We start from the raw sequence: 12,345 nt of genomic DNA on the forward strand, positions 1-12,345 counted from the left end.
CTGCCCTGGGGGGAGGTGCATATAGGGATTCATTTGTTCAATAAACTCTTATTGTGTGCAAAGCCCGGACAGAAATAAACTTGACTAAGACTCTGATCCTGTCCTCAAAGGGGTCGCAATTTATTTTTTAAAGATATTATTTATTAATTTGAGAAAGAGAGCCAAAGAGAGCAGGGGGGAGGGGGAGAGGGAGAGAGAGAAGCAGACTCCCCACTAAGCAGGGAGCCTGATCCAGGACTCAGTCCCAGGACCTCTGGGATCATGGCCTAAGCCGAAAGCAGAGGTTTAACCCACTGAGCCACGCAGGGCCAAATGGGGTCGTAATTTAGTGGGGGAGACAGGCTGTGTAAAACCAGAAGTAAATGGGGAATGGGCATGGTCTGAGGGATCTCCACCCCCCGAAAAAGGTTTCCCCAAAGGGGTGGTAATCCGAGGGGCCCAGAAAGACATATAGGGGGCATTGCCAAGTAAAGAAAAAGCTAGTTCAGGGAGCAGGAATAGCATGGTGAAAGATGCTGGGGGCCTAGCTGCTTTAGGGACGGTGAAAGTAGCTGGATGTTTTCGAAAGGTAGCTGTGTGGAGAAAATGGTAAAGGAGGGAGAGAAGCAACAAAGGTAGTTGGCTGGAGCGTTGCCACAGGCCAGTAGGATTTTAAGCAGAGGAGTACCATTTTAAAACGTGCATTGAAAAAATTATTCAGGCTGCTCTGTGTGGGATGGATCATGGGGAAGAGATGTAGGCAGAGAGATAAGTAAGAACACTGTGTCAATGGGCAAGGTAGAGCTATGCAGGAGGACTGGGCTGGGACAGTGCCAGTAGGGGTGGAGAGGACAAAACATCTTAGAAATATTCAGGAGGCAAATCAGCAGAACTGAACGTGAAGATTGAGGACTCTTGGGAGAAAGCCCAGGGTTCTGGCCTGAGAACTGGGTGAATGTTGGGACTGTCACTGAGATAGGAACGCAGGAAAGAAACAGATTGGTAAGAGGGCTGTCTAGCTTTTGAGGGGCCTGTAGGGTAGACAGCGTAGAAAGAGGAGCATATAGGCAGTCCTCTTGACGTGGACTCCAGCCAGAGCTCTGAGCTGCAGAGTAAGAGAGGTCATTATTAGTGCGGGGTGGGGGGTGGGTTAGGGAGCGAGGGGGTTAAAACCATGGGAGCAGGTGCCCCACGCCCAGATGAGGTTCTCAGCCGCAGAATGGAGTGAGGGGCTCCCAGCAAGGGCCCTTGGAGATTAAGTCAAACATATTTTTTGCAGAGAAAAGATTTAGGAGAGACCTGTGAAACCCCTACATTTAAGATCCACGTCAAAGTAGCGAGGCCCAAAAAAGGTCAGAGAACGTGGGAGAAAAGCCAGAAGGAAGTGTGGGGGAAGGTTGCCGGCGCAGGGGAGACTGTCCGTCGGCCTCGACTCCCGAAGTCTTCCTGCAAACTGGGCCAGGATGGGAGTGGGGGTTGGTAGGACGGGGCGAGGGCGGGGACAAGGAGCCTGGGATTGCCCCTCCCGCTAAGAGGAGGGGCTACTCCTCTTCGCCGCTTCTGCCCCTACCCTCTCTGTCCCGGAAGTGGTCCTTCTCTGGCTCCGGGTGCCCGGAGCCGAATCTCCGCGCTCCCGGAAGTAGCCTGCAGGCGGCGCGCCCGGCCCGGGCCGTGCTCGCTCCGAACGGGGCGCTGCGACTGCGCCCGGGTCCGGGCGTCGCCATGACCAGCGAGCTGGACATCTTCGTGGGGAACACGACTCTCATCGATGAGGACGTGTATCGCCTCTGGCTGGATGGTTACTCGGGTGTGTGGGGCCGTCTGCGGGGCGGGTCAGGAGGGACGGTTGTTTGGGATGGGAGAGGGGGCGGGGCCGGGACTCGGGTCGTTTGGGGAAGTGGGCAGGAGTGAGGGATGTTTAGTAGGAGTCGGACTTGGGATCCCCCCGAGGGCCTGGGGGTTCGCGGAGCGGAGCTGAAAGCTAGCGCCCACTCCCCAGTGAGCGACGCGGTGGCCCTGCGGGTGCGCTCGGGAATCCTGGAGCAGACGGGCGCCACGGCAGCGGTGCTGCAGAGCGACACCATGGACCACTACCGTACTTTCCACATGCTCGAGCGCCTGCTGCACGCACCGCCCAAGCTGTTGCACCAGCTCATCTTCCAGATCCCGCCCTCGCGACAGGCGTTGCTCATCGAGAGGTGGGACGCCAACCTGTCTGACCATATACCCATTTTGCAGGGGGAAACCGAGACCCGGGTTGGGATGGGACGTCATTACAAGACGGTCTGAGAAACTGTGACTGCGAGGGGCCAAACCTAGGTCCTGCCGGAACCCCCCGTGTCCCTCCTATATGGAACGTCAGTGGTGTCCTCTGCCTCCACGCAGGTACTATGCTTTCGACGAGGCCTTTGTGCGGGAGGTCCTGGGCAAGAAGCTGTCCAAGGGCACCAAGAAAGACCTGGACGACATCAGCACCAAAACAGGCATCACCCTCAAGAGCTGCCGGAGACAAGTGGGCACTGCATCCCTGTCCCCCAACACAACATCCCATGTCTTCACTCCAACCCTTTGGTCATTGTCCCAGCTCCATTCTCCTTTCCCACCTCTGACTGTGGCAGGGGCTTCATACCCAGTCTCTTGTCCCTTGTTTTGCTCTTCCAAAGCATCTCCTACTCCCCTGCCGGAGCTGCTCTTTCAGAAGCTCAGATCTGACCACAGCTTTCCCCTCCTCGTAAACTTTAATTGGCTTTCTCACTCCATCCTGGATAGTAGCCACACCTCTTGGCCTTGACCTTCATGCTCTTCTGTGATCTGGTCTCTTGCCAGCCTCTCAGCTTATATTTCTCCAGCCCCTGGCTTTCTTTTTGTTCCTGCCACTCCTCCCTGGAGGGTGTACTATTCTTGGTCTCATCTACCCCTTGAAATACAAAGCAGAGGGTTAGATTGGACATTCTCCACAAGGCTTTTTGGTGGCCCAGAAGGGACAAGCAACCTTTCTGGGCCTTTGGTATTTTTTCTCTCTGTCTTTTGTGTATTCCTTCTGTACAGCTTAGCATTTGCTCTTTTTCTTTTTTTTTCTTTTCTTCCTGGACCTTAGCCAGGAGGGTCAGTTCCAGCATGAGCTCATGAAAGGCTGGAAAGCGTGATATAAAATAAGAAGAATTCAGAGGTGGGAGTGAGTAAACATTTATCCAGGGCAAGATGCTTGAATCGATAACAGGTATTAGCAGTTAATAGTGTACTGAAGAATACCAGATGCTGGGGCGCCTGGGTGGCTCAGTGGGTTAAAGCCTCTGCCTTCGGCTCAGGTCATGATCCCGGGGTTCTGGGATCGAGTCCCGCATCGGGCTCTCTCTCTGCTCGGGAGGGAGCCTGCTTCCCTTCCTCTCTCTCTGCCTGTCTCTCTGCCTACTTGTGATCTCTGTCAAATGGATAAATAAAATCTTTAAAAAAAAAAAAAAAGACATGCTAAGTCAGCATCTGTTGACTGGTTAGATGCATAGGTGAGGGAGGGATGTTCAGTAATCGCTTTATCAGATGACCAGCCTCTGACCAGTCCTCCCTCCCTCCTCCCCTAACTGCCCTGCAGTTTGACAACTTTAAGCGAGTCTTCAAGGTGGTGGAGGAAATGCGGGGCTCCCTGGTGGACAACATTCAGCAACACTTCCTCCTGTCTGACCGGTTGGCCAGGTGAGGGGCCGGCGAAGGAGCCAGCCATCTCCCCTTCCTTGGGCCACGAGGCAGGTCCACCTTCCCCACCCCCACCTATTTGACCCCCCTGGCTGTATTGGGCAGTGGCTCTCCTATTGCCGGTCTATGCTTTGGATCAGACTGGCTGTTTACCAGGGGGGCTGTCGCATGTAAAGCCTGGGTGCAGCCCCTGGGGCTTAGGAAGGGCTCAGTAAATGGTAACTGCTATCCTCAGGTCTCCCTCTGTTCCCTTTAGGAGACCTGGGCTGAAACCTTCTCTGTCCACAGACGGGGAGGCCCAGAGAGAAGTGGCTTGAAGCACGTCACATAGTGAGCTGGGGCAGAGACAGGCCAGAAGTCAGATGCCCCGGCCAATGTCACAGGTGCGAGCTGCTCCCTAAAAAGGAATTTGAAACCCTGACAGGCCCACTCTCCCATCTTTGCAGGGACTACGCGGCCATCGTCTTCTTTGCGAACAACCGCTTCGAGACAGGGAAGAAAAAACTGCAGTATCTGAGCTTTGGCGACTTTGCCTACTGCGCTGAGCTCATGATCCAGAACTGGACCCTCGGAGCCGTCGGTGAGGCCCCCACTCACCCAGCTGCCCGGATCCCTCCCCACCCTCCCAGGGCCCGCGTCCCCACCAGCAGTTTCTCCTGCAGGCCCCGGGTTAGCGACCTTTCTTCTTCACGCAGCCATCACTACTCATAGTCCCGTGTCCCCCTGCACAGCTCACCTGCAGACAGAGTGCCCGCCACTGATTTGTGGCCTGGGCCAAGGGACTCCGCCTTTCTGACACTTCCTTTTCTGTCTCACGGGGTGTGCTGAGGGGGGCAGGTGTGGAAGGCTTGGGACATCACTGGAGGGGTTTTTACCCCTACCCCAATTCCCTTGCTGGGACTTCCCCAGACTCCCAGGTGGATGACATGGACGTGGATCTAGACAAGGAGTTTCTCCAGGACTTGAAGGAGCTCAAAATGCTTGTGGCTGACAAGGACCTTCTGGACCTGCACAAGAGGTGACTCCGGGGGTTCCTCGGGCCGGGGCGTGAGTGGGGGCCCAGGCACCTCTGGACTTACCCCGTCTCCCTGCAGCCTGGTGTGTACTGCCCTTCGGGGAAAGCTTGGTGTCTTCTCTGAGATGGAAGCCAACTTCAAGGTCTGTGGCCCAATCCAGCCTCTGTCCCTTGGGCATCTTCAGCCTCACCGCACTGTCCCCAACTCTGCTCATGCCGGAGATTGACCGGCAGGTAGCCCTGCTCCTCCCCCAACCCACCTCGGGCAGCGGGGAGCACACTGGGGAGTTGTTGGGTTGAGGGAGGTAGATAGATTTGGGGAGGGGCCTGCCCCCTCTTCCAGCCTCTGGGCTCAGCCTGCAGCCTCTGGGACAGAAGGCAGAACTCCCAGGCTATCTGCCCCACAGAACCTGTCCCGAGGACTGGTGAATGTGGCTGCCAAGCTGACCCACAACAAGGATGTCCGAGACCTGTTCGTGGACCTCGTGGAGAAGGTGAGCTGTCCTGCCTGCTGCCCTCTGATCCCCAGCCTGGCCTGTCCCCGGGCTGTACCGGTACTAGATACTTCCTTGGGCCTACAGTTCGTGGAACCCTGCCGTTCTGACCACTGGCCACTGAGTGATGTGCGGCTCTTCTTGAATCAGTATTCGGCGTCCGTCCACTCCCTGGATGGCTTCCGGTGAGAGAGCCCAGGCTTCCTTTCCAGCGTGGCCTTGCTGTAGCCAGCCTCCTGCCAGGGCCTAGCCCTCCTTCAGACTCAGGGTTCTGTCTTTTGCCGTAGGGGTGGAAGTCTCTGGGTGGGCCACCCCACTTAGAGACTGTGACCTGACCTTGGGCAGGGTCCTGAACCGCTTCACACCTCAGTTTCCCCCGTAGAACGGGAGGCTAATGATGATAATGAGCGTAAGAGCAGTGTGGGGAGGGACGGAGCGTTTAGGTGTATGAAGCTCTTGGAGCAGCATCCGTGGCGGGGACTCAGCGATGGCCACTGTCACTGTTTCCGTTGCAGGCACCAGGCCCTCTGGGACCGCTACATGGGCACCCTCCGCGGCTGCCTCCTGCGTCTCTATCATGACTGAGGGCCCCTCCCGCCGCCCTGCCCGAACTGACAATAAAGCTGCCATGACTTTGGAGGAGCCTGTGCCCAGGAGTGTGCGCGGGCGCGCGCGCTCATCTGTCTCTGAGCATCCCGGTGACTGTGCATAGGGATGTTTGGGGACGGGGGGCCCCACAGAGCCTAGGATGTGTCAGAGTGTGGGGTGTCTGTGCTCTGCCCACCCATTTCCCCACCCCAGCTGAGTTCACGTGCAAGGCAAGGAGCTCATCTTGGTTTATTCAAGCCATAGCACGATCAGGAGGATGGGCAAAAGCCCTTGGTGGGGCCAGGGAGGAGGCAGCGGGCATAGTGGGAGAGGGCTGAGGCTCGGCGGCACAGGCTCAGCGAGGGCAGGACACCGGGGCCTTCTTCCCCTGTGGGTCCACGCGGGCTGTGAACGGGTACTTGGTGATGCCGCACGTATTACTCCCACGGTGCAGCCGGAAATAGCCCTAGGAAGTCAAGGGGACATGGAGCCAGAAGTAGGGGAGAGACCTGCCCTGCCCTGTCCCCTCGGGAAGATCACACTCACCTCCTCACCCCATTCAGCACCCCAGGAGTTCTTCAGGATCCAGTACGGGATTGGGCGGTGAGGATGAGTCCGGGAATGGCCTCCCTTTGCCCTCCTCCTCTCCGTTGATTTGGTCTTCCCAAAACCCACAAGCAGGACAGAATGGTCCACAAGGTAGGGGTCACAGGTGGCGGGTATGGCCTTGATCACACCCTTCTTGTATTGCTGCAAAAGGCAGAGGAGCTGAGTCGGGGGCCGCCTCCCCTCGGCGCCCCTCCCCCCCACTCCTGACCCGCTCCCACCTGCAGTAGCTTCATGTTGATGGTCACGGTGATGGGGCCATGGGCGGCCAGGTACTCGGCCATCGCTGAGGGGCAGAAGGTGCCATTAGGCCCTGCTTCCCGCGTGCTCCCCTGCTCTTGGCTCTTGATTCTCTCCCCCGGCCCCCCACCTCCCACCACTCTTTGCCTCTATCCTGGTCTGTCTGTCCGTCCCTGTCATCCTGCCCCCAGGCCTGCCCACGTCCCCCCCTCTGCCGCACTCTGCTCATTGTTCTGCAGCATGATGAAGTCCTGGATCCAGGCCACCTTCTTGTAGTTACTGGCCAGGCACTTATGGCGTTTGAGGTTCCCCCGGAACGGGTAGTCCTTTTCGCTGGCCAGCCCACCTGGAGATAAGCAAGGCCAGGGCGGAGGTTCGGGGCCCGAACATCCCTCCCCTGCCAGCCCCACCCCTGCCCCCAAAAGCTGCCCAGAGAGGCACTCACTGTTGTTGAGGACAGTTACGAACGCATCCCAGACGAAGCCCCCCTTGCAGCCATCCCCACAGCGGTTGCAGTCGAGCAGCTCTGGAGCAAGAAAGGTCGGCGTGGGCTGACTGCACCCCCCATTCTCCTCTCCCCCCCATCACGTGCCCCGCTCTTTCCGCCATACCCTGCACAGAGACTTGCACAGACCGGTTGTATCTGATGCTCCACAGGGCCTCGATGTTGCCCGCGGCGGCCATGGCCCAGCAGCAGTTGCAGTTTCCCTAGCCGAGAGGGGGGCGGTGGGAAGGGGTCCGGGCCTCACCCCCCCACCCCCGCACCCCCGTGCCACTGAGGCTGGCCTGGGCCAGACCAGGGTAGATACCTGCTGCTTGATGGGTGACTTGACGCCCTTCAACTTGCGCCAGTCGCAGCTAGGGGACACTGAGTCCACCACCACTTCAGACCCCACCTTTCTGCCCACGCCAGGAGTCTCTCCAGGTGTTATCTTCTGGTGCCCGTGGAGCTGCTCAAACTCCTCCTCTGGGGGATGGACAGGGTCACAGGGTTGACCCCTTTCCCCCGTACTGTGCCGTTCCCGCTCCAGCCATCCACACTCGGGGTTGAGTCCCCATCACAGCCAGGGAGGCGGGCGCCTAAGAGGCCATCAAGGCCCAGAGAGAAGCCAAGTTTCTCCCTGGGACACATTCCCCTGCACTTGCTGCCTCCACCCTGAGCTGGACTAGGACCCAGACCCGGCCCTGCTTTTTGTGATTTGGGGCAAGCAAGCAGGCCTCTGGTCCTCAGAGTCCCTCTCTCTGCGAGGTGAGAGCTGAAGTTCAGCCCTGTGCATCGGCCAGCATCCCCGGAGAAGTCTCTACCTCCCCACCTACCACCTGGGGTCCCACAGGCATCCAGTACCCGTGAGGTCACTGAATGGAGTCATCCCGAACTCGGCGGTGCCCAAGTCTTCTGCCTCCATCTTCTGAGCCTGGGCCAGGTTGTGCGCAAAGATCTCCAGGCGACGAGCGTACTCTGGAGCAAAAGCTGGTGGTTCTCGGCAGCCTCCCAAGCCCCCAGAGGCAGGAAGTGGCCGCTGGCTGAGCACCCTCCCACTCACACCCACCCAGGTGAACACTGGCTCCTTTCTTGTGGCTACTGCAGGCCCCACTGCAGACAGCTGGGCCAAGGAAGTGACTCCCCAGCCCCTCTAGGGTTGGGTTTTCCCCGGAGGCAGTAAAGAGGACATCTTTGCCCACCCACAGGGAAGACCAGTAAAGGGTCTGAAGGCAGAGTGACTCAGAAGGGAAAGGTGGGTGGTCAGAGACTGGCTTCCTGCCAGGTCGTTCTCCGCCCCCTCCCACACCTGCCGCACACCTCTGACTGCAGGGTCTGAGCTGGAACTTGATGAAGGTGGGGAAGGATGAGGGTTATAGGTTATAGCCCATGGCGTGGGCAGCCTGGGCTGGAAGGTACCCCCAGACCACCCCCCTCCCCATGGAAGATGAGACCCAGAGGGCTGGGACCTTGTGGACATGGAGAGTAAGTCCCCAGCTTGGGGACAAGATGAGTATCTCTGGTGTTTCTGAATGAACCCTTGAGTAGATGGTCGTTGGCCTGCTGCGTGGAGTGACAAGAAAATGTCTGTGGAAGCGGGAGATTCTCTGGGACTGGGGTAGACCCCAGTAGCTGCTTCCTGCCCTCCAACTTCATAGCAAAGGATGATCATGGCCCTCTTTGTGCATTTAGGAAACCAGGGAGGATACCCCTAGCCCTGCCAGTTGCCTTGCTGAATGGCTTTGGCCCAGCGCATTCCCCGCCCTGAATCTTGGTTTCCTCATCTATTAAATGGGAGAAGGGGAGGGGGTAAACTGGGGATGTATGTGCCCGTGATACCTTTGGGGTTTGAGTAACTCCGGTTGTATTGGGCCTGGAACAACTCGAAGACCTGTTTCAGCTTCAGCGAGTTGGGATCTAGGTCCTGAGAAGTAACCAAGGGGATAGGGGGGGTGGCTGGTAGAGAGCAGGTGAGGAGTCATTGCTGGGACCAGACCTCGCCTTCTAGCCTTTCAGGGCTCAGGCTAGGGGACCAGTTGCTTAGCCTGCTCTGTCCCCCTGTGTTAGCTTGGGCCCCCTGGCATCATGTCAGTCCCCTCTCCAGCCTCGGTTGCTCTCTCCGAGAAATGGGAATAAAGCCAGTTGTTTCTGAGAGGGTGAGCCCCGGGTAGGGAGCCTTGCAGAGGGAGGAGCATGGGAAGCAAGGAGAGCCGCACTTACCTTCTCCGAGAGGGAGTCCTTGATGTCTTGAGCCAGGCCTGCCACCAACAGGGCCAGGAAACAGGAGAGGTAGACGGTTGGTGCCATGGTGTAGGCCATGGTGCTGTAGGCGAGAGAGTGCGGGGGGCAGGAAGCTGTACTAACCAAGCTGGAGGGGCTGAGAGGGCGGAGCTGGAGAAACCGCCACGGAGAAACCAGGTTGCGAGAGGGAGGTGGACCCCTGGATCACAAGAGCTGCCTCCGGCTTTCAGGCTTTTGTCCTCTACAGCCCTCAGCCCACCTGTGGCCTACTCCGCCTCCTTCTTCAGTCAGCAGAGCCCGTCGTCTGCCCACCCTGTCCTGGGCAAGTCTAGGGATCCAGAGATGAATCAGTCAGTCCTGAAAGAAACAGGAATAGACAGATCCAAAGTGAGCAGTTGCCGTATGTGGCCGTCAGTGTCGTGAAGTCCAGGGGCTACGGGGGCCCTCAGGCCTCTGACCCTGGGTGGGGCTGATGGGTAGTCATTGCCCCCTGGGGAAGCACTCTTACTCATCCTGGGAAACGAAGTCAGCTCAAGGGTCCTCCTCCAAGAAGCCTACCCTGCTCCCTGTCCGCCGGTGGAACCCGCAGCCCCTCCAACCCCTGCCCGCTTGGTTTCTGCGTCTCAGCCGCACTAGAAGCATCTGGCGGCACCGGCGTCCGCAGCACCCAGGCCAGCACTGGGCCCGGAGCAGCCCTGATGTGTGTCTGTAGACCTCACAATTGGTTGTCATGGTTGTTTTGTTTTGTTTAGTTTCTTTAGGATTTTTGTTTTATTTATTTGACAGCACAAGTCGGAGGAGCCGGGGGCAGAGGGAAAAAGGAGAAGCAGACTCCCCGCTGAGCTAGGAGCCAGCACGGTGGGGGGGGGGGGGGCTCGATCCTGGGATCATGGCCTGAGCCAAAGGCAGAGGCTTAACCATCTGAACCACCCAGGTGCCCGGGGTTGTCACGGGTTTTCAACAGGAAAGTTCAGGGTCTGGGGCACAGTAAGCAGCATGTCCTGCCTGGTCCTGTTCCTTGTTCTTCTCACAGTATGGCAGTGGGGATGAGGGGGTTGCGCGGGCCTGAGGGGCCAGACTGAGTGCAGAAGGGATGAGGACAGGGAAAGTCGGTCCCGGAGGTCAGGAGAAGCGCTGCAAGGAGGTAATGCCAAGTGGTGGGCGTACTCATGCCTGACAGTGCCAAGACTCAAAAATGGAATTGCCCACTGTGTACCCAGTCATTCCCCTCCCGGCCTCACACCCTCATCTGTAAGTGGCAACAATTCCTTTGCGAGGAACGACTGTGGGCACCTTTGACCCCGGCTGACACAGAAGAGGTATTCGAAGGGTGGGTCCTGGGCAGAGAGCCCGGGGAGTCTTGGAAGCAGAGTGACTTGAGCTCAGATCCTGTCCTTAGCACTCTGGCTGTTCCTGGACAAATCTCAGCCTCTTTCTCCCGTGAAACAGGTGATAACAGCATCCCTTCCCTGGCTTGGCAGGAGGATATCATGAAATGCATGCTGGTACCTGGGAAGGTTACACCTTGACAACCAAGAACTGTTATTTTTATTATCATTTCTTTAAATAACAGCTTTATTGAAACATAATTTACAGGACATAAAATTCAACCTTTTAAAAGTATACAGTTCGGTTGCCTGGGTGGCTCAGCTGGTAAAGCAACTGCCTTCAGCTCAGTCATGGTCCTGGAGTCTCAGGATCGAGTCCCGCATCGGGTTCCCTGCTCAGCGGGGAGTCTGCTTCTCCTCTCTCAAGTAAATAAATAAAATCTCTTAAAAAAACAAAAGTATACAATTCACTGGAGCTCAGTGGAAGAGTACACAATCGTGATCTTGAAGTTGTGAGTTTGAGCCCCATGTGAGATAACTTAAGTAAATTAAAAAAAAAAACAACCCTTGATACAATTCAGTAGTTTTAGTGTATTTGCACGACTGGACAATCCTCACCACCACCTGATTTCAGAGTATTTTCATCAATCCAAAAGAAACCCCATGTCCATAAGGAGTTGCCCTCTAGTCCCCGCATTCCCCTGGCAAACACTAATCTAATTGGTCTCCTAGGTTTGTCTATTCTGGATGTGTCCTGTAAGTGGAATATGACGATGTTTGTGTCTGGCTTCTTCCACCTAGGGTAATATTTCCAAGATGCATCCTCGTTTAGGCACACATCAGTACTTCCTTCCTTTTTATAGCTGAATAATATTCCATCACATTACCGTATTTTGTTTATCCATTCATCAATTAATGGGTATTAGATTGTTTCTACATTTTGGTTCTTATGAACAGTGTTGCTATGAATGATGTGTATGGATCTTTTCCAGTGGACATCTGTTTTCAATTCCCTTGGGTAAAATTTCTGGGTCATGTACGGTAACATTTTGAGGTCCTGCCAAACTGTTTCAAAGAGGACCATTCCCACCCACAGTGTATGAGGGCTCCAATTTCGCCATATCCTCGCCAACACTTGTTATTGGCTATCTTTTTGGTTTTAAAGAGCTATTATTTTTTAGCACCCTAGCCTCCGTGGCCCCCAGGATCTGGAGGGAGGGGCGTGCACTCTCCGATTTACCTTGAACCCCAAGGGCTAGACCTTAGGACCCATGTGCCCCCATCAGCACATCCTCTCCCTGGGTGGAGCTGCACTGGGGGCGACCGTGAAGATAAGCAAGGGTGGGAAACGGAAGAGACCGCTCAGCAGTTCCCGCACTTCGTCTGCCCCCAGGCAGGAGATCCCGGGACACGCGGCCCTTTCCCGTCTGGCCCCGCCCTGAGACGTGGGCAGGAGGAGGCCCCGCCCCTTCCTGGGAGCCAACGCCGCCCAAACTCCTCCCCGAAAGGCGCGCCTTCTGCTTGAGAGAGAAGGCATACTCCCCGACGTTGGGGGTGGGGGTGGGGACACGTTTGGGAGGAGGGCGGGTAAGGCATTGGCACCGGACCCTGGCGTCCTGTACGCGCAAGTTCAGCCCTGCCTGCCTTCTCCGGGGCTTCCATTCATTCTGGGCCAAAAGGCAA

The 12,345-nt window shown here is 56.8% G+C and overlaps 2 protein-coding genes across 5 annotated transcripts; one reads left to right on the top strand and one right to left on the bottom strand.

The window, feature by feature from the left end:
• The first annotated feature begins 1,603 nt into the window (after window positions 1-1,603).
• On the top strand, window positions 1,604-5,815 carry LOC123949802 (FGF1 intracellular binding protein). 2 transcript variants are annotated; one of them, XM_046017442.1, is made up of 10 exons: window positions 1,604-1,786; window positions 1,979-2,177; window positions 2,365-2,491; window positions 3,569-3,669; window positions 4,116-4,249; window positions 4,567-4,687; window positions 4,764-4,827; window positions 5,092-5,178; window positions 5,266-5,363; window positions 5,694-5,815. In XM_046017442.1, the coding sequence occupies exons 1-10, from the start codon at window positions 1,702-1,704 to the stop codon at window positions 5,761-5,763; spliced, it is 1,086 nt and encodes a 361-aa protein (XP_045873398.1). In that variant the 5' UTR covers window positions 1,604-1,701; the 3' UTR covers window positions 5,764-5,815. The 2 variants fall into 2 exon arrangements, with proteins under 2 accessions (XP_045873398.1, XP_045873400.1); XM_046017444.1 differs by having other exon boundaries at window positions 1,606-1,786; window positions 4,579-4,687.
• A 181-nt stretch (window positions 5,816-5,996) lies between these two features.
• Window positions 5,997-9,984, bottom strand: CTSW (cathepsin W). Of its 3 annotated transcripts, XM_046017441.1 has the most exons (12): window positions 9,843-9,960; window positions 9,594-9,691; window positions 9,314-9,416; window positions 8,933-9,017; window positions 7,958-8,071; window positions 7,422-7,579; window positions 7,224-7,320; window positions 7,058-7,138; window positions 6,833-6,958; window positions 6,594-6,658; window positions 6,313-6,516; window positions 5,997-6,232 (listed from the first exon to the last, which is right to left on the bottom strand). In XM_046017441.1, exons 3-12 carry the CDS (start codon window positions 9,410-9,412, stop codon window positions 6,122-6,124), a joined length of 1,140 nt encoding a protein of 379 aa, XP_045873397.1. In that variant the 5' UTR covers window positions 9,413-9,416; window positions 9,594-9,691; window positions 9,843-9,960; the 3' UTR covers window positions 5,997-6,121. The 3 variants fall into 3 exon arrangements, with proteins under 3 accessions (XP_045873397.1, XP_045873396.1, XP_045873395.1); XM_046017440.1 differs by having other exon boundaries at window positions 9,314-9,691; XM_046017439.1 differs by having other exon boundaries at window positions 9,314-9,984.
• Window positions 9,985-12,345: the final 2,361 nt, after the last annotated feature.

The sequence above is a fragment of the Meles meles genome, chromosome 8, assembly GCF_922984935.1.
Source record: "Meles meles chromosome 8, mMelMel3.1 paternal haplotype, whole genome shotgun sequence".
Classification (NCBI taxonomy): Eukaryota; Metazoa; Chordata; class Mammalia; order Carnivora; family Mustelidae; genus Meles; species Meles meles.